The sequence below is a fragment of the Cardiocondyla obscurior genome, linkage group LG02 (genome assembly GCF_019399895.1).
Source record: "Cardiocondyla obscurior isolate alpha-2009 linkage group LG02, Cobs3.1, whole genome shotgun sequence".
Lineage (NCBI taxonomy): Eukaryota > Metazoa > Arthropoda > Insecta > Hymenoptera > Formicidae > Cardiocondyla > Cardiocondyla obscurior.
Window position 1 is genome coordinate 12647225 of NC_091865.1, and position 24513 is coordinate 12671737.

A 24513-nucleotide genomic window follows, 5' to 3' on the forward strand; every position below is an offset into this window, starting at 1 on the left:
ATCGCGAACGTTAAAGTGTTCCTGTACCTAATTAATTAATAACAATTATTATTGTATATCAAAAATATTGAGAATAATAACAGCGCAATTTTCACTGAATCGAACGAAATCTCGTCTTGTGAAAGATCTTATGTATTATAAAGATTTACGTGTTATAACCTTATATTTTTCCTTTCTCTTTTAATTCCTCTGCATGAAAAAAATTATTTAAACGCGATGTATAGTTTTACAATCTAATACAATATATTGTTGTGATAAAAATTTGAGGTTAATTTGACGAGCAGAATATCAATCTTATTTACAATATACTAGATAACATTTTTAATAATATTTTAATGTAAAGACTAATGATTAAACTTCAGACGAGATATCTTACTACTAAAAAATAATAAAATTTGTCGCCAAGTGCTGCTTGGCACTTTGTGCTATAGATCAATCGAAATAATGATAGAAATCAAACGACGTCAAATTTATGTAAAGTTAAATATCTCATCAACAAACTTTTCTTTTCTTCATTACAAGTTCAAATGTCGTCGGAAGTATTTCGCGAAGTTCCAACTTGTTTCAATTTGTTCCAACATTTTCAGTAAAAACAACGGATTTATGAACTCGTAAGAGAATAACTTCCTGGCAAATGTGAGAATAACTTTCTGGCAAAAGTATAATGTATCGACTATACTTCTCTAAGAAAGTCGGTTTAGTAAAAAATTAAAAAAGTACATAACGCCTGTAAACAGTGAAAATTCGTAAAAAAACGTCTATGCTGAATGATAAATCATTCACGCATATATCTACAAACATATATTACAATCGCTGTTGTGATAATGTATGAACACGATTTTTACTGTATTGACTTTTTGTGTTAACTCAAGACGAAATTCCAATAGAGAAGATCGCTCGAACAGCAAAAAAGAATCTCGTAAATATTTCAGAATTATTAATTCCAGTAACTATAAGATCATTGCGGTGGTGGATAAGCAGGATTGTACGGAGACTGTTTAGCATACGCCTCGTTATATGGTGGAGGTTGTGGTATCCCTAAAAAAAATAAGAAAAAACATACAGACAAAGAACAAAAAAATTATAGTACTTTTCTTATTTGTACTTTACTAAATAATATTCAATACCAAATTCAATACTAAATAATATTCAATTACCAAATAATATTTAATAATAATAATATGAAATAATACTAGAGAAAGATCGTAAAAATTATTTAAAAATATATTTTTTTAATAATTTTGTACACGTTACACACGTTTAACGACTGAATCTGAATCTCAGAAATGTTGATTAATTACCTGTTGAATCTATTGGATATGGAAGGTAATCATTTTGAACTGGTGGCTGGCCGGAGTAGCTCGGTGGAAGGCTTGGTGGAGGTTGAATTACTTGCACAATTGGTGTCTGAACTTCTGTAACAAACGCTTGTCAAATAGATAGAAGAGAATTCTGAAAGTGTATCTTAAAATAGTCTCAGAGACAGCGAGCAAATTAATATAAAAGGTCTATAAAATCAGATTAACAAACAAAATATAATTTAATAGAATTTTCTAAATATTTTAAACATGCAACATTTAATTGTTCTTAGAGACGTTCTTATTAAATATCTTAACAATTAACGAACATGAAAAAATCAGGTTACATATAAAATAATGAACGTTTTATGGCAAAAAAATATATTTTTTGAACATGTTATAATGTTACACGTTATGTATGTTAAATATAATATTTGATTTGCAACTTTATATGTAGGCAAATTATACTGACAAGTTTAATATTAGGAATAAATATATGCACAAGTGGAAGGAATGTTTATTTGAACACAATAGTTTGAAATGTGTTATAAAAAGAATGTAAAAGTATAAAAAAGAAGACAATTTACATATAAAATGTTCCATCTAAATTTATACGTATATCAATATTTATATATATTAGTGAAATATTATCATATTAATCATATAGTGATAATTTTTTTTATGAATGAACACTGCTTTCGATAATAAATAAGTAATTTATAAACTAAAAACTACACACAGCATTTGTATTATATATAAAATGGAACATCTCGTATGTAGATATAACGCTTAATGCTATTAGCAAAACGACTACTAAAATTATCACAATGAGATTCATGTAAAATACTGGGTAACGTAGCATTCTGTGAATTGCCACATGTGCACCTCAGACTTTTAGTTTCCACTGTGCGAGTTATCTTACATCTAAAACTGATTTCTCCATATAAGAATACAGCGGCAAGAACAAAAATTTAGACCTTCTATAAAAAGACTATCGGCAACATAATATTTAAATAACATCGGTGCAGATATTCTTACATTGAGAAAATCAATTTTCGTATATATGTGTATATATATATTTAAAGCATATAAATATTTAAATATAAACGTTTCCTTACAAAAATTAACTCAATCTTTGGATACGTACAGGAAGCAGAATATGAATAGTAGTAAAAAAATTTCAAACACTAACATACAATTACTCTTCATAGGAGGAATGGTGTATCGGAATGGTATTATGCTGTGACTGGCCCTAGAAAGAATGACGACTCTGTTACTAGCCAATTCAGAATCGATGCATATATATACATATAATTTTATTAAATGATTCAATATCTGTGACGGTGTTCTCATCGTGCAAAAGCGTGCGTGACTTTGGACGTTTTAAAAGAATGTCTTTACAAAGATCGCTGCTGTCTCTGATACGAATTGTTCTTATAATTGTCATATACAATAGGAATATTAAAATGCAAAAGTGTTATGATGAATTTAATGTCAAGAAAATTATATAGTGCAATATAGACGTAAAATCTAAAAGAAAATACATACTTCCATAGACTGCGCCTTGACGACGGCGATACCAGGGACAACAGTTGCAGCACAGGCAGCAGACGCAGCAAATTATTAGTCCCACAACTAGAGCCGATACGGCTAGCACAGGAATGATGATATTCATCCTGTAAAGTAATAGCGTACGTAAATATACACATATACTATATATTTTCTCTTATAAATAGCTTTGTCAAATAATTTTCTTTTTTACCATGTCACTCTACACTTTTTATATCAATTAACATCAGTTACATATAAAATTGTGCGTTCTTTAAAATTTACGTATTAAATATTATTTGATTTGAGGGCGTTATCATTTACAAGTAACTATAACATTGCATTACCAAGTCTTTGCAAATTCGTCGCTGGAACAGCAGTAGGATCTATCCATTTCCGCATCGTAGCAACAAAAGGACTTCTCGGACGAGTCAAATGGTCCCGGACACTTGGAGCCTATCAGCTTGTCCATGAAATTCTTCTCTCCGAAAGAACATTCCATTCCTAAAAATTAAATGAGCTTCAAAATATTACGTTTTGTTGTACAATAAAAAATGTTTTAAAAAAAGAGAAAAAAAATATTAAAGAAAAGGATTAAGACCGCTAATTCATAATTGCTAGTTATTTAGCAATAGTACTATTTCCTAAATAATTTCAGATTTCAACGTAATTTTATTTCAATCTCATTTCATCAAAAATAATAAATAATTGCGATTTATTTGCGTTTCGCTGCTAATTAATGGTTAACATAAAAATAAAATAATATCAACTACAGGAATTATATTCGAAGCTCTTCTGCAGCTCTCGAGCTCAACGTGTAACAGATCAGGAATGCACGGACGATCCAGTTTATACTATCACGTGTAAACTATGTACACTGAAAAGCAGATATGGCGATTGCTGCGGCGACGGCACCAAGAGAACGCTACTTTAGCGTCGTGTGCGTCGACTTTCACATGTGCCGCATGTATTATATACCGCGCCGGCCGGATTACCGATGACTGATTTTCCCCCCGTTCTCTTATCCCTTGCCACTGCCGCCTAGAGTTACGTACACTAGCCGCTATCACCGCAGAAAACGCTATATCTGCTCTTCGGTGTACGCGAGAAATTGCATACGTATTCCCGACGTCGCATTTTATTCTTCGAAATGCGAAGAGCTTTCTGCTCTTCGCTTGCTAGCGAATTAAAAAGTTATCCCGCTTAGCTGTGCATTTTTCCTGTAGAACTCAACGATTTTTCTATTGCAAGTAAATATAGCTTTATCTAACAAATGGAATAATGCAAAAGAAAAAATATATAAAAAGAAAATTAACAAAAATATATAAAGTACAAAGACAAAATAAAATTATATTTGATTCACAATCAGTTATTGTCGTTTCTTATAAATTTTACTAAAAGACACATGAGAAATTAAGTTCGTGGTATCATTATTAGAACTTTCGTTTGACTAGACGTAATCAATCATTGTACTGTAAGCCCACAGCACATACGCGTACAAAATATATGAAACAAAAGATCGATTGAGCTGATGACGATATCGATCAATGTTACTACAACTGATAAAGTACACAGATAAAAGTGAAGTTGCAATCGCTACCGTAAATAATCTATTACGTAAATTAATTGGAAAAACGGCCGGAATAGTTAAAACAAAAAAAAAAAAAAAAAAAGATAAACTAAAAATGATAAATAGAAATGTAGCGACGGATCATATCAATGCCTTATCAGTAGAAACTCGAACCTACAGGATATGCTCTTCTCTCCCATACATTAATCATCATTCATTTCCCTGGAACTTGCCCAACGAACAGAGCGATTGTCATATCTCAAGAATAATGAGATTAAAATAATACTATACGCTTAACATTTCGAAACATAAAGGCCGCTTCAAAGAATGCGAGAAATAAATTAAAGAATTATTAAAAAAGAAAATGTAATAAGACAAAATTTAATCAAAGAAATAATATAAAATTTTATATGGATTTAATCGCGCTCTATTTGCCCTGAAATCCCGATCAAACCTACTTCAACGTGCCGAACTAATAAACCATTGACCGAGAATTCAATTCATCGATTTCGTTTAAGGGGTGCCATAAACGTGCAGCAAGGAAATGCTTGTCGCGACTTCGAGCCGTTTATTCCAACTTCCTGGCAAATTTACCAAAAAAGCTGAAACAATCGGGCCTTTGAGAAACAAAACACGAACGCGGTCTAGTCATAAGTCGCCACATCGTCAAATTATTTATTACTCTGTAACCTGATTTTCGCAATATATTAGCAATTTTTTTTCCTTTTTATTAACCATTAGGGTACGAGAAGTCTATTTTTATTCCGCAATGGGGTCGCTGATTTTTCGCAGTACAACCGTGTATTACACGCCGGGTATAAGGTGACACAAATATAACATAAGCCTTTGATTAAACGTTTACAATAAAAAATAATTAATTAATACATAAAAATGCTATTTAAAAGAACGTTCGGTTTAATTTGAAAGCTGTTGTTCCGTCGTGACGAGACAAAAAAAAAAGACAATCCTCAAGTTAATCTCGAGGATTAAAACACAAACATCGCGCAAAAGAGCCAGACACAAGAGACGCGTATTTATCGATCAAAGTGTATCACAAAAAATGCAACGTTACGCAATTAAGGGCAACGCTTCTATTATACGGGGTGCCATTAATCACTGGCCCATATAGCCCCATGACCTGATAAGCGTCTCGTGGCTCGAGGCGTAATGATTCCCCGTGTGTAACACATACGCGTACATACATAGACACACACTACCCCGTCGACGAAATCGCACTCGATTATTGCGACTTCGTTCCCTTACCGTAAATAGACTCTGCGTGTAGATAAATCAGCAGCAACGCTACCACAAGACGTGACATTTTGATGCCGTACTGTTGAATGAATCTGCAAACGTCGCTCGGCGGCTCAGTCGAACAGCATCACAATCTGACAACGAATCTTGAACAACTACCTGCCGATTACTCACTGCCCGCAGTAGCCGCAGCCCGAATCGCTCTATCTGACGCGAGAATCGCGAGATGGGAGTAGTGGAACGCGAGAAGCGATTGGTGAGTCTGGAAATCACGTTACCTGCAAACGACATTCAATTGGCTTAGCATATTCGTCGTTTCGCAAATTTTCGAAACACTCGCTGTTGTTTCCGAATATTTTTTTAAATGTCAAAGTGTACCACAGATTAAATGTCGAAGACAATTGTATATTAAATGAGTACGAATGTTGGTTATATTATAAGCATTCTATAAATTATTTCTATTTAATTCTAGGGAGATAGTTTTGCTGTTTAAAATGTCCTAGATGTAAGTTTGTCGTTACATTGTTGGTATCATGAACGGCGCTAAGAATTAAAATACAGTCGACCCGGCGAATAAATAAAAAAATTTATTGATACATCAAATAACATTTTCAATCAATGATAACAAAACTTGTGTAACATTTTAGTATTAATATATCTAACAGTTTTAATATTAATATATAAAAATTAATTACATCAATTTTTGTTTGTATCTCTTGCCTTTGTTCATATACATATAAAGTGATTAGATTTCTGTAAAAGTCATAACGATAAAAAAAAAACCATGCAATTAAATACATCTATAAGTTATAATTACCCTAATATACATAAAATGCAAAAAAAATTATATAAAAAATATATAACATAAACAGAAGTAAACATATATTAAAAGTACATTTAAAACATATTTAAATACGAGATATAGTGTAAATGCATTAATATCTCGACGTATAAAACATTAACGTTCAGAGTCTTCATTGAGGAGATCAGCAATGATGTTTCCCATCTCCACATCGTCCTTCAGCACAAACGAATGCTGAAAGCCACGTTGACATAGTTGAGCATTCAAATCGGGATGCTTTGACATTATGTTTTTGTAGTATTTTACTGGAACCCAGCCGTCAGTGGCACCATAATACAACCAAAGCTTATTGGCGTGCTGCGATATAATCTCGTGATCAGCTTCTCTGACAGAGATCATCTCCTCCTTGGCAAGATTGATAACTCTACGTAAAACACGTGCGTTCAGCATTTCTTGAACTGCCTTCACAGATTTGGCTGGAATGCCGTAAAACAAGCCGAAAACGCGTATCATAAACGTTTGCACGCTCGTTGGGAACATTGTAGTAAAGATCCAGGACAGGAATATCAAAACTGGAGCTGCACGTGATATCTGAAAAAAAATGTTAACATTATAATTAGAAAAAAAAGTAATAATTACAGTGTCTATAGTATTTCATAGACGTGGTAGATAAATGTAAGAATGAACATATATAGAAACATACAACAGTGGTAAAGAGCAATCCATTTCGAGTCTCTGCCATATACTCTATGGTGGGAAACAGTAAGTAGCACCTGCGTATCCTTCTTTCAATGTCCTTGTCTTTGAGTAATTTAAGTACCATCCAGGCACCTATGGAATGTCCAATAAGATGCAGATGTACATCTTCTGGAATGTATCTTTTGATGAATTCAGCCTGCCAGCATAAAGTTACAGTGGCATTATATTATCATGTTATTATCAGACATTTAACAGAATATGTATAAAGACATTTGAGTACCTTATGTTGAACCTGAGCTGTCAAGCTGTAGTACTCTGCCCACTTCTCATCACCAGGCATAGCGATGGCAAGATTCTCAGGTGGTTGAGTGTGCCCGGCATGTCCAATGGCCCACACATCTGTGTTTGATTTCGACCTCAGAGCTTTGATAAAGCCTTCGTAAAATCGTGGGAGACCTGGGTTACCGGGAATTACTAAAACCACTCGCTTGTTTGAATGTGGCACCGGGTCTTCCTCTATCCAGCGGCCTTCGGATATCACCTCAGTCTGCACCTGGTTGCAATTGATCGTACCCCGGTGCATTTTCGATCTTGAATCTTGCGATGATGGAAAATTTTGAGGTATGCGGAAACTTGTGCCTCGATATTTATTCGAATCGGGAGACCTTGGCCTTTCACGCGTGTCGACGTGTCCACAGTAAAAAATAAACCAAAATAGACCGGACAAAAGTAAACTTGTCCAAAAAAATGTTTTCCTTGCCAAGGTAAAGTGTGCGTTCACTTACTGGCGTAGATTTCTTGGATTTTCAAGCTGCGTTGGTTAGTGAACGCGCAGCATATTTGTGTCCGAAAACATTTTGTCGAGTGAAACCACGATCGCGATTGTTTCAACGGTAAATGATTACGTGGTAGTATGCGATACCGTAACTAAAGTGGAACGGGACTGTTACTCGTGTCAGCCGAAATAGCTCAGTTGGGAGAGCGTTAGACTGAAGATCTAAATGTCCCCGGTTCAATCCCGGGTTTCGGCAAAAATAATTTTTTTATTTTAAATATTAATTATTAAAATTGAAATATAAAACCAATAATATAATTTTATTATTTTATTTTTTTGGCAATTAAAACAACAAGTTGAATTATCATATTTCTATTGCTGCACGAATGAACATGAGATAAGTACATGTTGTAATAATTATTTTTGTATTAATTCTAAATATATTTCTATGTTTCTAATAATTTTTTTAGGAATTTTTCGAGTTCAGCAGCAGAGAACTCTATCGACAGAAACGTCTTTAAAAGTGCTTCACAAAATTAAGAGTTCAATATTTAATCTTATCGTTGGCTGAATCATGATTACGATCAAATACATTAAAAATCAAACTTAAACAGTCGTGCTTATAGGTTAAGAAAGAGCAAAACATCTAAAATTAAAATATTTGGAAGATTTCCAAAATTTTTTATAAGAAACACATATAAGAATGTATTCAAAGTTCTGAAAAATGGAACGTTTTGACAACTATAAATCTCAATTTTATTTAATTTTTTTTTTAATACACGTGGAAGTAAATAGATTTTAAATCTAAAAATTATGACATTAAAAGGACGTCTACAGATGTTCACAGTCAAATGTGTTTGACGAATGTGTATACTGTAGCAAAAACGTAACCGATCGCTTCCCACCCTGAACGTTGTGATCGGTATCGCCGATCTTTCACGTGACGTCTATTCGCATGGAAAACGGCAAGGAATAGAACGAGAGAATAGACGCGCAGCCAGCCGCCGCGACCGCATCTCGAAGCCGTGCTTTCCATTGGAAAAGTATGGCGGCGGTAATTCGAACGCGCGTCATACAGTCCCGCGAGTGGAGGCGCACGCGTCATGGCGTTTGATCGCGCGCTCGCGGGGCGGGTCGTGCGGTACGTTCGTGTGCACGTAAACGTGCATGCAAAAAGCGCACGGGTTGGCCTCGCAATCTGGGCGCGTCTTGCAAAACGGTAGGGGAAACAAGTAGGTGTCGCTGAGAAACGCTCTGCCTTTTTCGCGGGAAGGCGCCATGCTGACGCGCACGCGACATCCGCGTAATCGGATGATCGTTCTTCCGCATCGTTCTTTACGCACGGTAACCCCGAAGCCTTCGGGGCCTCGCTACGACAACGGGGGACAAGGTAGGCCCGACTGTTGCCAAAAACGTTATCCCGCCGGAAATAAAAGGTGACGGATAAAATAAATCGTAGAATTAGAATGCAGGATAAGGTTAGATTGAATTAGATTAGCCCGTTCCGGATGCAAACTTGTAAAATGACCATCGTCATTTCGTTCTTGTTAATAATGCATTTGTGGTTTGTGATTCGACGAACTGACCCAGTCTTGCCTGTACGCGCAAGATTTTCGTATTACGATAAGCGATATAAAAACGCAAGGAGGAAATATTTACAGACTTTGTTCAGCTCTTAAAGAATATTAGCTTAAGAAGAATATATTCAGCATTTGAACTGAAGAATATATGAGCGAAATGTGGATTTTACTATTACGTCATAAATAGCAATAATATTCTCGAAATAAAATATAAAATATTTCAGGCTGACAAACCCTGTTTCAAGTAAATGTGCTCCACCAACTGTATATGTAAGAAATTTAATGAAAGAATATCATAAATCAAATAGTACATATCAATACAAAAAGATAATTAATAATAATATGAATTATCTGTAAATTGTGAAGTAATCCGTTTGAAAAGAGCGCAATTATTTTCCAACCGATCGCGGAAGTTAGTTTTTTTTTTTCAAAAACATTGCAATTATCACGAGATTTGCCGACTGTTTTCCCCTCTCATTATTATTCTCGAGAAATTTTCGTATAATTAATCGCGCCAATGAAATTTCAATCCGATCGTCATCCGTAGGTCGCAATCGGAGGTAACAGTCGAGAAACGCGGAGAGAGGAGGCAGCGTCGACCTTCGGGGGTAAAGGCGTAGCCGTCTGCTGTCGGCGGAGCTTCGTGGGCGTGACAATTTACATTTACCCCATCCTGGACAAGCCTGCGGTGGAGCCACGGTCGTCCAAGCTCGCAGTCCGCAGTCACAATTCGTTCGTTCAGCGGTGCAGACGTTACGCCGCTTTGTGTCGCGTGTAAATTTTGATTACCGGAAGTGCGATTCGGCACCTCCGGCCGAACATTCCGAAGTGATTTCGTCCCGTTTACCCGAGGTGCTCGCCAGACACCCCAATTGGTAGTGCCAGGGATCGCTCGGAATCGAGCTGGACGCTTTGAGGCCGAGCTGTCCAGAAATTAACCGATTGATCGTTTCGATAATTTCGGAGCTGAGTGAAAATCGTCACGGCAGAGTGATATTACCGGCAGCGTAGTTCCCCGCGGAGCGTTCTTCTCGAAAGACTCGCTCGGCAAAGTGCAGCTTTAAGCTACGCCCGGCCGGCGCGGTGCCTGTATTAAAGAGAGATATGCCCGAAGCAGCGACGGCAACCGACTAACAGACGCTCCACCGATGCCGTTCGCGGCGTATCGGCGATCCATGTGCAAGTGAAATCCCGTCGTCGTCCCTCGGTGACGAGATGCGAGGTCGCCCGGGCGAATCCATGTAGATCGGTCAACGCGAAAAGGCGAACATTCGGTCGAGTGCTCCGATGCGAAATGTAGCTTGCGAGATATATCCTCCGTGCCTCCCCAGGGGGAAGACGGCGCTCAGTCTGTCGTAACTGAGAACCAAACGGAGGTACAAAACTGTCCCTCTCGCGCTCGTTAAGTGCCGCGAAGTGACGCCCGAGAGGTTAACCAAGTTTCTACCGACGCTAGAACAGGAACGTCGGGCCGCGACGCATCCGCGATGTGCCTGTGAATTGGATATCGAGAAAGAGGACTCCGCCGCTCGTCGCAGGATGACAGAAACCTGCCTGCCGGACGCGCTCGACTAGTCGTCACAGTGGAGTTCTGCCTAATCGCAGGTAAGTTCCGACGGGACGCGTGCCTCGATCGTGCCTACGTGACGGGCGCTCCGTCCTAGCTTTAGAAGGAAGATTCTTCCGAAGAACGCACGTACGCGAGTCGTTTGTACGGATCACGGGCCGCGGAACGTAGCGTGAATTGGCATAGTTAGTCGTCGTCGCGGAACAATGGCACGTACTGAACGCGACAACTGCGCAGCTTTCGTCAGTTCTCTTCTAGACACTTTTTCCGAGCGATACGCGACGTACTTCTCGCGCTATTATCGCGGACTTTCGGAGAAAAAAAAAAGTGCCTGGGAAAATGTTTCGCGCGCGGGAAAATCCGCGGCTAGGATCTGATACGCGCAATTACGCGTCTCGCGATTATCTTCATTTTCGGGCTTACTCCCCCTCCTCCCCTCCGCCGTCGTGCACGGGAAGATTTAAAAAGATTACGCGGCTCACGCACCAAGACAGCCGTAAATGTACTTTCTCCGTCGTCGACGGCGATCGATAACGGCCGTTGCTTCGCACTTAGTAGATATTGCCGCGCTCATTATGCCTCCTCTAACTCGAAAGTGGCGAGGCGCTGCTCCGGAAATTCGGCCGTTTATTTGCCGATCGGCGTTTCGATTCTTTCCAAGTAACGTCGTTTCAAAATCGCGCTTACTTCAACGCAGTTTTTAGCCGCACGGGCTCCGCTCGTGACAAACGTAATTTTACGGCCACTCGGTGGTGTCGGGGAGTCCGTCAGAGCTTTGCTGGCCTGCGAGGATCGGCGAAACGAGCCCCGTCCAACAGCTGCGCGAAACAATTTATTTAGACCCGGCCTAGCGATGTCGCAAAGGAAGCGAGCCAGCCAAGTCTCCCGGCCACTCATCGCTCGATTTTACAATGGGCCGAGTGTTCCGGCCGAGAGAGAGACGACTCGCTTCAAGGGTTTGCCCCGAGAATATCGGGCCTGAAAAATATTTCGACGACGATGAACAATCGAAGGGCTCTTCTCGGGGAAATTTTTAATATCACGGAGTGACGGAGGTGCCGCTTCGCGATAGGAAAGGCAAGGCCGAAAGGCGAGGGAGATGGATTCGTTCTTTCAGAAGTCCCTCGAGGACGAGCGAAGAAAAGACGCGGTGGCGCGATTCCGCGGGTCGACCGCCGAATAGTCGGGAAATTTAACAACGCGCGCGCGTCCGAGAAAATAATCCCGAGACTCTGGCCGCGGATTACGTAAGTTGGAAAACAAGTCGGTGTTTGAATGAGATCGGCGACGTGGTACCGATAGCGATATCACGCCCGGGCGAAGGAGAGCACGCGGAATGTTATTGCACGACACTGACCAGTGGACAATGCAGCTGCGTTATCAATCGATTAGGCTCTCGGTATAACTTTTTTTTCTTTTTTTTCCTCTCGCACGTAATCCAATTGAGAAACTCTCACCTCGGTTAGACTTACGTTTGGCTTCTTGACTTTTCGGGAATTAAATCAAGCGTTCTATCGACCTGTCGTTAACGTGACGTTTAATAAATTTCATTAATCGATTTATTTATATACCATTTAATTACCGAAAATCAGGGCGAGATCAGACGGGCGCATCGCGAGGGACGAATCGCGATCTTCTCGTTGTAGCTTCTCGCGCGTTGCGTCTCCTAAAATTCAAGAACGTGTGACGACGGTGCGACAAGAGCCGAAACCAAACAAAGCGGTGACGTCACGACGGACTCGCGGGTCGCGCAGGTGAGAAGACGCCGGGCGTCGTAAAGAGTTCCGCCACGGAAGACGCAAGACGAAGGCTGCGGGTGCGAAGGGCGGGCAAAAACGGTAGCGACACGTTGTTGTGTGCGTGAGGGAGCGAACGGAACGAGACCGAACGAAGAGGACGTCGCGGTAACGTTTTTCACCATCGTCGCGTTTCCGTTGCAACGTGAATTTATTTGCGGCGACCTCCCTCTTTATCAGGCCACGCAGATCTGACGGGGAACCGATTTTTCCCGACGAAACTCTACTCTCCTTCAAAAGGAAAAAAAAAAAATTAAAATAAAAGTTGTCTTCGTTCCATCTGGCAATTTCGCGGGAGGACCACCTTCGTCTAAGAGATCAGCGGGCCTGCACTTCTAATTCTAGGGCTCGCGCCGGCCCTTTTTAGGGATCTAATCGATAGCCAGCGTTCCCACTTCCCGTATAGCGATGTTATACAGATATAATCGCCCGTTGTCGACGTACGCGTTAAGGAATTGTCGCGCGGGAATTTCTTTTTATACTTGCGCGAAAAAAAAAAAAAAACGATCGTCGACGGAAAGATTTCTACTTCTCTGCGACGTTTAACGTGGTTTGCGTGACGCGTTTCTCAAAAATACACGCGGACCCCGTCGGCGGAACCGATGACTCTCTTTAAAAAAACGCTCGTCTCTCGATGAGGCGCGAATTTTAAGAACATCGCGCTGCAATCTTCGTAGAAATAAAAAGAGTATCGCACGAAGAGTACCCGTTTTAATTTCCGATTACGTACCGCGTTTCTTTTCTTTTTCTTTTTTTTTTAATCAACACCCACATTATGTATTTTTACGTGGGTAATTAATTATCGCTCTGTAATAAGAATCATCGTTGACGAATACAACTTATTTGATATATTCGTAATATTACGGCGCGAGATAAGTGTGTCTTTCTTTTTTTTCTCAGTGTCAAGGGTATTTCGACAGCGACTCTTTTTTTTTACACTTGAACGCGAGGCACAATTTATCGACGAGATCGAGCGTTTCGTTTCGAACCGGCGATATCGCGCTCAGCTCGATCGTTTCCGGCGCGATCTCGTTGCGTCAGTAATTCATTAATCGCAGATAGCATCGCTGAGCAACTTTTACGCCAACGTGTCATCATCGTCGGCCGCCATACTTGCTTGATTACGTTTAATACGATTTTAATGCCGAGCCGCCGATAAATTCCTGAACTGTGGTCAGTTCAGCGTCCAGTATCCGTTTGCGTCAAGCGGCAAACCTCGGAGATATCTCAGAGATAAATATTAATAAAGCACCGGGGGAAAAAAGGGGGATTTACGTAGTTTTACACTTAATAACGTGCACTTACGCAATCATTAACATCGACAGTTACGCAGGAAGCCACGACAATTCGGCCGCGCGAAGGTGCGCTCGGGATCTGAATTCCGAATATCTCTGTCGTTCCCCGACAATTTTAATTACCGTTTCAACGTCTCGTCTATTGCGTTTACCATCGCCAGGCGCGTTTTCGTAACGACTTGACTCATACGCGAATGCATATCGGCCGCGAACAATAAAAACAATAAAATTCTTCGAGCGTGATAAAAGTGAGGTGACGGGGATTGGAAAACAAAAAAATCTACGAACTCGTAGGGAGAGCCGTGGAAGTAAAAAGAGAGTCGGTTCCAATAAGTGTCCCTTCTTACGTGACGCAAAGAAGGGCTCGCGTTCTGTTGATGCATTGTTATGCGTTTATCACGCGCTTATCGATAAGGCTGTGATTAGACGTTATCTATTCAGCAGATAGCCGATGCGGGCGACACTTTTCGCCTGATTTTTCTTGAAAAATCGAGGTCGTGGGGTTCAACTAAACGTAAATAAGCGACTGAAATTTATCCCAGGCTTCCGTTAATTTATAGCGCCGCTCGGAATATCATATTTATCGGGGGTGTCATATTTATATTTTAATGAACTCTGATTAATCGTCAATACATGAGCGCGCAAAGTGAGCCCGTTTACCTACAAAGGTCGCTTTAAATCGCCCGATTTTTTTTCTATAACGCAGACCCCGGGGGCTGCACGGGGAAGCGGAGAAAACGCCGGGAAACCGGTTTGTCGCTATAAGACATTACGCGGCGGTAAGTTCTCGGCGGAGTTCCCGGACCTGGGCACTTTTGGCAAAATAGCCGCGGGAAATAAATTGTCCGCGTGTCGCCCCAAGGTTCTCCGAAAACTGCAGCTCTCGCGCATAACAAATTTCCCGGAGGAAAACGAGGAGCCTGAGACCGCATTCTCGGGCGGGGTATCTTGCCATTACGAAAGCAGCATCTTTGGAAAATCGACTCGAGACTTTCATGACCGCAGTTACGAGTTGCGAACGGCTGGTAATGTTGACTTAGAAAACAAGAAAAAAAAAATCCAAAAAAATACAGTTAACTCCCCTGGGATCGATTTCAATTTGATTAAATTCTTTCATAAGTAAATGTACAAAGATAGGATGATACGTTAGCGCTAACAGCGCGCTGTCGAAAGCGTAAAAAAACTTCCTTTTCGGCGCGGTATTGTACGATCACGAGCGCGTTCGCTTATCCTTTACTGCAAAGGGTTTGCCGCGCGCGTGCAGTCATCTCTTTCCGCTCGCTTCGTGCCTGCTCGCTATATGCATCGGGAGGTTTTATTTAGTTTATCTCCCGGTCGCGAACATGATACAATATTTTAACTCAAATGGAATTTGCGGCGTCGTTTAAAAGAATTACCGAAACCGGCAGTTGCGCTCAAATGAATAATTTCGATCGAGCGTTCTCCGTGATTTTTTTATTTTTTTTTTTTTTTGTACGTCACGGGCTATTAAGAATCTCGCGGTGTGTGCTATAAATTGAATTCGACGATGCGTCGAGAATACACCGTTTTGATCCCTCAACAGGCGCAGGTGTATTTTTCAGGACTATTTTCGTCCTCGATAAAGCGACTTCTCTATTCGCAGAATACACAAAAACCTCAGATCAATCTTATTTGCAGGTCCAATATATGTGCAAAAATGAAATAATTAAACAAAAAATTAAAAATAATTTGTACGCTATTAAAAAAAAAAAAAAAAGTAATAACAATTAAAATAATGTACTAATATCAATTTAAAAATTAATAATCAATTTACTGCTTTTGGTACGACTAGCTTGTTCTTTTGCATTCCAAGTTTTGCACGCACCGCTAGATTAAAGGTATAGGGTTAAACTGGTTAAAGATTCAGCTTGGCGCGCAATTTTTCGCGGGCTCGACATCCTTGGCTATATCAATCGCTCTCGCTGCCCGTTCCGTGTCGGGGTAAAGTGGCGTTTATTTGGCTTCGACGACTATCATTTCGAGCGTTCGTTACCGGGGAGGACCGCCGACGAGGTGCGTGCAAGCGATGTTCCGCCTACTTCGCCGGAGGAGAACGTTCGGCGGCTCTCGCGCGGCACGGAACGAGAAAACGAGCGAGCGGCTCGCGTAGTCACCTCGCGAATCACGTACATTTGCCTGCCCGGTTCTTAATGCGATCGGGAAGTGCACTTTCGCGGAATACGAGAACAGGAGTCGCTATCGTCCCCGTCGTCGATTAATGACGAATGCCTAACGAGCCGCGGAACGCGAGGGGGGAAAAGGGGAGGGAGATTCCGGCGCACGCTCTCGTATGCAAAACAAAGGGGAAAATAACTCGGTCCTCCAGCGAGTTTTACTTAGAAAGTATTGTAATTATTATAATTATTGTTATTGTAAACCGTTGGGGTTAATTTTGCTGCGGTGGCCGCCAATTTCTCTCCGCTCGAACATATGTCTAAATGTAACTTGGTCTTTTTTTTTTTTCCTTCTTTTTTTTTTTTTTTTTTTTTTCCTCGGTAACGTAACAATTTCGTATTCGTCGAGCACCTAAACTTCCTACACGGGTAATTCTGACAATTATATCGAATAGTATTTTTTTTTTTTTTTCGCAGATAACATTAAAGTAAATGAATAAAAATAAGCGATTAAACAAAAGTTTTAGACTGTTTTAGAAACGCTCTTATTTCAACATTTCTCAAAAACACGCGAGAGTCCGCTTCGAAGTGCGGACCGCTTGAAAAAACGGCGCGTCCGAAGTATGAATTTTAATTTCACGTTTTTCCAGCTCCGCTACCCGTCGAACAATAGCGCGCGTTCGGGTCGGCGCGGCGGTCCGAATTACGAAGAGTAAGAGCTCGCGCGAGCGCGCGAGTGAACGCCTACCTTCGAGGAGAGCGCGAGCGAGCGGGCGAGTGAACGGGCGGCCGCGCACGTGTTTAAACTCACACGCGAGCTAGGAGCGGAGGCGAGGAGACGACGTGAAGAGGCGAGGGGCCGCGCGGAGGCGGAGGAGGAAGAAGCGGGACCACGCTACGCTCTTACCTACGCGCATCACGTTGCGTGTAGGACCAGCGCGTCGCGAGTGCGTTTCATGTACTCCTCTCGTCCCTTTTGAATGATGTGACCGCTGGGGAGCGCCGCGAGGGAGAAGATAGCGAGCCACGAGAAAAAGAAAGATAAAGATAGATAGATAGAGAGATAGAGAGAGAAAGAGAGGGAGAGGGAGGACACGAGGCGAGGCCTTCTCTCCTTTGTGCCTTGAACCGGTCGTCTTGCCGTCTTAGCGCCGTATTGCGAAATTTCGTCCTATCAGCCTCGCGAAACAGGTTCGCGAAATAATCCACGTTCCTCTGCGGTCCGTAGGCGGCAGGCGCGACTTTTTTTTGCTCGCGTGTCGCGGCGAAATATTGCAATTTGTACGTGTTAATTATATTTAGTATATGTATATTATATTACGCGTTAAGACGGTGATTCCTTAAAGGTGAAAAACCATTACCGTTGTCGTTATTTTGTCTCAGAATTAAGTAAACAACCTTACACTTGCGTAACGTAATCTTTCGCTTTTGTCGCGCTGTACGTTCTCGTTTTATCTCCCAGTTTCTAACGAGCCTGCGAAGTTAATCAAGCATTTCGGATCAATCGCTCGTGTGAAAAAGACGCGACATTTCATATTAATATGGAATTGCGGAGAATTCTTTTAAACTCACTTGAACTCACGCCGGCTTTTCTCACAGTGTGCTAATTAATTCAGCCTCATTGTCACTCGGCGTTTCGCGCGACGTCGCCGGGAATCGCGCGTCAATTTTAATCGCGCACGTCGCCGGCATTGAGAAAATACAGATTATAACATCGTCGGGAGTAACAATCGCGATTATCGCTATCGCGGCGTAATTTGTCGGCGCGCGATGGACGGCCAATACATCACGAGTCGGTAGTTATCACTTTTGAAGAGCTCTCGGATGTTTTTGCGCCCCTTTCGAACTTGTAATCGGGCGGCGCGCCGTAGAATTCGTCGTATCGATTTACCGAACGATCTTCTCTCGCTTTTCGCGCCTGATCACGGGCGATTCACAAAATTTATGGAAGCCGCTGCGCCGTCTCGATCTTGATTTTAGAGTCGCCGGCTCGACACGCAGCCAACCGAGTTGTGTCGGCGACCGTGACGTAAGTTCTCACTTCCTGTTTGCCCGGGTCGGCTTGACACCGAGCGACCACCGCTCGCCTCCTGGCCTGCTGTTTTATTTTATTATTTTCTGCAATACTCCCGACGTATTTGCAATAACCTACGCGAACGGCCGTCACCTTCGGAAGCTGGGTCCTCCGGCGACGTCCGGGATTGTAATCTCAACCGAGAGGCCGGGGAAAGCTTTCAAGCGCGCGCTACACAAAACTACATACACATGTTCTATCCTCTTTTCTACGTTTCGAATTTAAGCGGCGAGCGAATTTTAAAAAGAAATAAAGATCTTTTTTTTTTATAAAACTCTGGGTAATTATTGAAAGTTTACCGTGCAGCTGTTATATTGAAAAAAAATTAATATTGACCACAATAAAAGTTTCTTTAATTAGGGCGCTCTAGTAGCATCAAGTGCGTCGAGGAACGAGTTTCGCGATGTTCGCTAGGGCCGAAGCTAGGCGCGCAAACCGACAATTATTTCATATCCGCCGCAGCGGGGGGTGCGAATGGATCCCAACGAGCGAGCGCCGAGTTTTCTCCGACGAAAATGGAACGCCTAATGATCCGGGCACTCTCCGGGGGTCGAGCGGCAAGTACGAGAGGCAACTAGACGAGAAACATTTGGAAAGCATTCGGTCGACTCGTCCTTCGGCCGCTCTCTCGGCCCGGGCCGACCGTCAATCATTTAAGGGACACTATTCTACCTCGGCCTCATCGTTTGCCGTCACTCCTTTGATCCTACCCTGTAATATTGTTCCTCGTCTGTCCCCTTTCCCTCGGATTCGGTCGAAATGTCAGTTGGAGCGCTCGTAGATCGGTACGCGTTCTCGCCTCCTCGATTTTCGCCTCTCGTTGCTTCCGAACGGCGATTAACCGCCACGCTTCGCCGGCAGCTGCCCCGCTCGTCCTCGTAAAACCGAAAATATCAGCCAATTATCGTATTTCCAAGCGACGACGTTGATAGCGCCTTCGAGCGTCGGTCTTTTCGCTTTTTTCGGAAGTTTCGCCGCGTACGTGGCCCTCGAGAACTCGCGACGCGGAGAGAAAAGGACGGTAACAACCGCGGAAGATAGTGGGAGAAAGAAATAAAGACAGAGAGAGAGAAAGAGAAGGAGAACGAGGCGGAGTTGTTGCACGAAGCTCGAAAGTTCTCCGACAGTTTTCCTGACTGACAAACTTTTTCTCCTTCTGACCTTCGCGAACTGTAACCTTTATAATGATTATTAAGGCTTCGGGGAAAAAAGCGAGGGGGAAAAGAAAAGAGAAAGAGACCGACCTATGCGAGTAGAACAGAACTTGGTACAAATTTCCTAATGGATCTCTGTCTTCTGAACGAAAACCGCGGAAGGAAATCTTGCTGTCGGTTACGTCTACTTTTATTTTCGAAATGTCGGGGTTTATCTGCTTAGCGTTAACTTTTGTTAACCCACTCGCTCTTCGCTCTCTTGCCACTAAAAAAAGAAAAAAAAAAATTTGAACAGAACAGACTCTTAGTTCACGATTAGCTAATTTGCCGTCCGATTAAAGATCGTGGAACTTTATTTCGCGAGAAAGGCAAGAGACGCAAATCGCCGTCGCAATTTCAGCGACGAGTCTCTTCGGATCTAGGCGCGAGTTAGCAAAACGCTCCTTGGAAAAACCGGCGAGCTGTTCAGCGGGAACAAAAGTTGGTTCGAACTCTCTTATCAGCCGGTGTCGATCCGCGACGTGCTTAACAACAGTTTTGCCGGCTGCGCGGGAGTGTTTCCAGCTAGAAATGACAGTGATTGCCGCGATCTCTGTTATTACGAGCTTTCCGGCGTAGCGAACTTGCGGAAGAATTCCGCGGCGATCGATTCAACTTTGAGGCCGCGTCTCCGTAGACGAGGTCCAGGTGAAATAAACCGCGCGGATTGATCCGGCACCCATTTGCATTTTTCATGCTCGACATGGGGCTCTCTAATTCCCCGATAAATCGCGCGCGAAAGGTATCCGTTCTTCGTCTCCTTAGTTCCGTTCCACATTCGGGCGCCCCGATGCATTCCACCTGGCGTCCGCACATAACGACACGATGAAGCGAATGTGCGTGGTCAGCTGTGTAATCTTATTTCGCACACGCCAGCGAGACAAAACCGCGCGACACCCGCCGGGATTAATTTCCCTCCCGTATATTCGCTCTGTCCGAAATAACAAGTGCCCCCGGTCAGCTAGGCGATCGCGCCTAAAAATTCGCTGTATCGGCTTGAAAGGGGACGGAAAGTGCCAACAACAATCGACTTGCGTGTAACGGAGCGGGAGAATATGAAAGAAAGGACTTGGAGAGAGAGAGAGTAAAGGACAGAAAAAATGAGAAAGAAAGAAAGAGTGTGAGAGAGATAGACAAGGCGGGGGGGGATGCGGGAAGAAGGAAAGGGGCAGGATGGAGATAGCGCAGGCATGCAACAAAAGTAGATATCGCAGCGTGATATCGCCCGAGCGCTTTGCTACGTGCGATAGAGAGAGAGAGAGAGAGAAGAAGAAGAAGAAGAAGAAGAGAGAAAGAGAGAGAAATAGAAAGGGGGAAAAAGGGGCACGCGGGCTGTAAAGAGCGGGGCCAGGCTCTAGTCGGAGGGGCAGAACTCGCGAAGCAGGGGCCTGTAATCGTTGCGACGTATACCGAGGGTTCTCCCAGAGAAACTGTAATTTTTTTTTTTTTCTAATTCCGACGATTTACGAAATCTTACGAGTATCAAAAAGTTGGAGAAGCTTCCTTTGGGGAACGCGAAAAACTGGAAAAATTCTCCGGGGACTAATACACAAGATTGAATCGCGTTTATAATACATGGTACATCAAGGGCTTCTGATCTTACGGCGGTAATTTTTATCACCGTCGACTTGCCACATGCGCCGAAAGAAAGAAAGATGCAAAAAAAAAAAGAAAGATTCGTAAAATAAAAAGCACTTTTTTCTCTCTCTCCCGTTTCGCAACTGTGTTAACAAACGAGACGTGTAAACAAATAGTGAATTTGCCGAGGAAGGAAATGCCGTTTCGCTTTGACCGCGTCTATTCCTGTTCCCACACTTTAACGATTTTGACGCCACTCAGGCTACGCCGCTTCGGTTTTCTCGAAGAAGAACGCAGAGCAGGCTCGGCATTCCGACCTAATAAACGCCCGTATCGGCAGCAGGAAGAGAATCTCTCCCGAGACACGCCCGCGGCGTTCTATTCATCGTTTATCGCCGTCCGGCGCGCCGTTTTTGTTAATTATGCTTATGTATTTCCTCCTTTTTTTTTTCTTTTTTCTTTTTTTAATCGGCCGCCGCCAGGAGAGCTCTACCTTGCTCCAAGTCGGGCAATTAAGCGGAATGGCGCAACTGCGTGGAGTAACCTAGTTGTGCGCCTTATCTCGCATCGGCGGCGTGGCGTGCGAAACGCGTGTATCTCGTTGGCGCCATCTTTTTTCCCCCTGCGACCGTTCCCGCGATCGCGGATCGTTTTAACCCCGTTCGCTCGCTTTTATTCCGAGGACGCCTCTAGTCGGGACATCCTCTTTCCGATACTATTATCTCGCCGAGCGGGCCGGGCGAATATCTTTTCGAGCGAATTATTAATACCGGGGTATCGATTTCGCCCGATAACGTTTTAGGAATTTGAACCCCGTGCCGGGATTGATAAGAAAACGACATTATTCTCCGTAAGAGGCTAAAAATAAATCAAGATAATACTTTTAAAGAATGAAACTTTATCTTTTGTGTGGTTTTATTTTTTTTTTTTCTTTTTTAATCTTGGCGCCGAGTTTCGATTGGCATAAAATAAGGAAAAGATGACGTATCGAAATATTTAACATCGCGCTTCCCCACGCGCACCTGTGAGTAACGAACGCCGCTCGCAACTACGTCAATCTGATAAGGCCTAATCACCCCGTGGCAAGCAAGGGCAGATAGGGCGGTAATGCCCGCGGTCGGATGCGCTTTTCGAGTCGACGCTAAAGGCGCTTTTCCGTTTTTCGTGTCGGCCGAGCGACACTGTTCCCGACGACATCCCGCCGCGCCGTAACTTCCCGCGTCGACGGCGAAACGGCGTTTTCGAATCACGCTGGCAAAAAAAAAAAAAAAAAAAAAGAAGAAGAAAAAAGCGGGAACGACGACTTTTCGCCGAGAGAACCCGAGATTCGCCAGGGAAAACTTAGCGAGCCGGCTCGCCGGCCGGCGACCGAGGTCTGTTTTTTTTTTTTTTTTAATTTCGGCCGCGTGCTAAACGGCCTCCGAGGCCTCCACATGAGCGAGACATATGGGAGAGTCGCATGGGGGAGGCTGGGTTGGACTCACACGACAGTGCCCGGGCAAAAAGACGGAGACACTCCGGAGGAGGCCGGCGCTTGTCTCTTTTCAACGCTGTCCGTCACGGCTAAAAACGTCTCCCCCCTCCCCCTCCCCGTTTACGCGAGTAACCCAATTTTCACCCGCAGTTGAATTCCGTCGAGAAAATGAGAAGAGACGACGCAAATAGTCGAGACGGAAATTTGGCGGCGGCCCACGAGAAGGTACGATCTTCCGGCTCGCAGCTTCCCACGGATAATTTCCGCCGCGCGTGCCCCTCGCGTACTCGCGGGCCCTTTTTCTCCCCTGATCGTTCGCGTTTCGCCGATAATCACCGGGATCACGTCGAGGAAACTCGCGAACGAGCGAGAGCGAAACGTATCGCGCTACACGGCAACGACAAATAATAAATCGGCACTTGTTCGCGGGAGAGACGCGGGGAAAGAGGGAGGGGAACGAGAAAAAAAAAAAAAAAGAAGAAGAGAAGAAAAAAGCGAGGAATGAGCGAGGCGAGAGAGAAGGAGAGAGCGAGAGAGAGCCAGAGAGGAAAAGAAGCGCGGCTTCGCGTCGAGTGGAAGAAGAAGCCGGGTCTCGTTTGCAAGAAGGGGCACGGAGAGAGGAGGCTGAAAAATTCAGAAAGACCCCGAGCAAGAAAAGGAGGCGGCGAGAGCGAGAGCGAGAGCGAGTGAAGGGGGCCCCGAGGGGCGAGAGGACGGCGGGGGAGACCGAGAGGCCCGGCGGTGGTGAACGGAGGTCGGGGGAGGCAGAAAGCGCTCTGAAACTCGTTGTTAAAGCCGATAGAGCGCTACTACAGGCCTGTCGGCCTTGCTCGCCACCGAGCCGAGAGTATATCCTCTTTATGCGAGCGAGGGAGAGAGAAGGAAAAGAGAAAGAAAAAGAGAAAGAGAGGGGCCTCTTTATCTTCTTCTCTCTCTTTCTCTCTCGCGTTCTCTTTCCTCTTCTCTCTCCCGTCCACTTCCTATATATCTGAACGCGCGGGCGCGCAGATACGAGAGTTCCACCCATCTCTCTAACCGCGCATATACGGGGTGATCCGTGAAATCGTGACCGACCGATCGATCGGTTTTTCGACGCTTCTTCCTTCTTTCCTTCCCGGCCCCGTTCCCGCCGTCACGCTCGACGTTTAACCGCGACTGCGAGAGTCCGAGAGAACCGGCGATGTCCTCGAGACCAAATTTTCGAGTCGCTCGCGCGACTCGAAGCCGATTCCTGACGACGCGCGAGGCGTGAATAGCGCCCGGGACTCGGGACAACCGTATGCGAGACGACTCGATCTCGCCTCTCATTTAAATTCAAGCGAACGCCGCTGCTCCGGCTGTTAATTGGAGATTTAACGGCGTGCAAACACAAATTGGACGTCGAGAGACCTCAAACGCTGCCCGTTTCTAACGAGACGCGGCTCGGCATTCCGGCTCGCGGTTGCAGAGGGACTTTCGGGGTACCCAGTACGCAGGTAGCGAAAGGGAAGAGGAGGACCTCCCGTCGTCGTTAGAATCCCGAAAGCGTCGGTCTTGGCCGCGCGTTAGAAACGTGAAGTCGCGTTTGTTTGTCATACGCGTCGCGGCCGTGGCTCCGGACACGGTTCTGGCGCTCGACTTAAGTTGGGTCTAGTTTACTTCAATTTACGAACGGCGGCCAGTTGTAGCGGACAGGAGCGAGAGGAGAGAAAGAGTGCGGCCGAGGGACTTTAATTTCCCCGGCGCGCGGGGCTCGATGGGTTTAAAGGCGCGCCTAAGGGCCCGCGGGGGCTTTATGGGGGTACGCCAGAATTAACCATTAACGTGCGATTGTACTGGCAGAACCCCGTCGAAACTTGACACCGCGATCTTTCCTGCGTGCCCGGTGCCAAGGCT

The 24513-nt window shown here is 43.7% G+C and overlaps 3 protein-coding genes and 1 non-coding gene across 6 annotated transcripts in view; 2 read left to right on the top strand and 2 right to left on the bottom strand.

The window, feature by feature from the left end:
- Positions 1–635: 635 nt before the first annotated feature.
- LOC139113396 (protein shisa-5) lies at positions 636–5872 on the bottom strand. 3 transcript variants are annotated; one of them, XM_070674534.1, is made up of 5 exons: positions 5680–5872; positions 3194–3350; positions 2847–2974; positions 1302–1427; positions 636–1038 (listed from the first exon to the last, which is right to left on the bottom strand). In XM_070674534.1, exons 1-5 carry the CDS (start codon positions 5735–5737, stop codon positions 959–961), a joined length of 549 nt encoding a protein of 182 aa, XP_070530635.1. In that variant the 5' UTR covers positions 5738–5872; the 3' UTR covers positions 636–958. The 3 variants fall into 3 exon arrangements, with proteins under 3 accessions (XP_070530635.1, XP_070530637.1, XP_070530636.1); XM_070674536.1 differs by having other exon boundaries at positions 1302–1412; positions 5680–5871; XM_070674535.1 differs by having other exon boundaries at positions 1302–1415; positions 5680–5870.
- Positions 5873–6311: 439 nt separating this feature from the next.
- On the bottom strand, positions 6312–8111 carry Sturkopf (lipid droplet associated hydrolase sturkopf). The gene is made up of 3 exons (XM_070672518.1): positions 7452–8111; positions 7176–7367; positions 6312–7063 (listed from the first exon to the last, which is right to left on the bottom strand). The coding sequence occupies exons 1-3, from the start codon at positions 7752–7754 to the stop codon at positions 6629–6631; spliced, it is 930 nt and encodes a 309-aa protein (XP_070528619.1). The 5' UTR covers positions 7755–8111; the 3' UTR covers positions 6312–6628.
- An 18-nt stretch (positions 8112–8129) lies between these two features.
- On the top strand, positions 8130–8202 carry Trnaf-gaa (transfer RNA phenylalanine (anticodon GAA)). The gene has a single exon. It is a non-coding gene; the product is annotated as a tRNA-Phe (tRNA).
- Positions 8203–10267: 2065 nt separating this feature from the next.
- Positions 10268–24513, top strand: part of Wge (winged eye) — a 46499-nt gene continuing 32253 nt past the window's right edge. Inside the window, exon 1 of the mRNA XM_070674309.1 lies at positions 10268–11131. The gene's annotated coding sequence lies outside the window, so the exon portion shown is untranslated. The remainder of the gene's footprint in view (positions 11132–24513) is intronic.

Bases quoted from the DNA above. Each gene is read 5' to 3' on its own strand.
- Sturkopf (XM_070672518.1), bottom strand. From the start codon at position 7,754: ATGCACCGGGGTACGATCAATTGCAACCAGGTGCAGACTGAGGTGATA. The intron at 7,368-7,451 runs GTACTCAAATGT...TTATGCTGGCAG, and splicing joins CAGCTCAGGTTCAACATAAG to GCTGAATTCATCAAAAGATA. The intron at 7,064-7,175 runs GTATGTTTCTAT...ATTTTTTTTCAG, and splicing joins GATTGCTCTTTACCACTGTT to ATATCACGTGCAGCTCCAGT.
- LOC139113396 (XM_070674534.1), bottom strand. From the start codon at position 5,737: ATGTCACGTCTTGTGGTAGCGTTGCTGCTGATTTATCTACACGCAGAG. The intron at 3,351-5,679 runs GTAAGGGAACGA...TTTAATTTTTAG, and splicing joins ACACGCAGAGTCTATTTACG to GAATGGAATGTTCTTTCGGA. The intron at 1,428-2,846 runs GTATGTATTTTC...CTATTTGACAAG, and splicing joins TCAAGGCGCAGTCTATGGAA to CGTTTGTTACAGAAGTTCAG.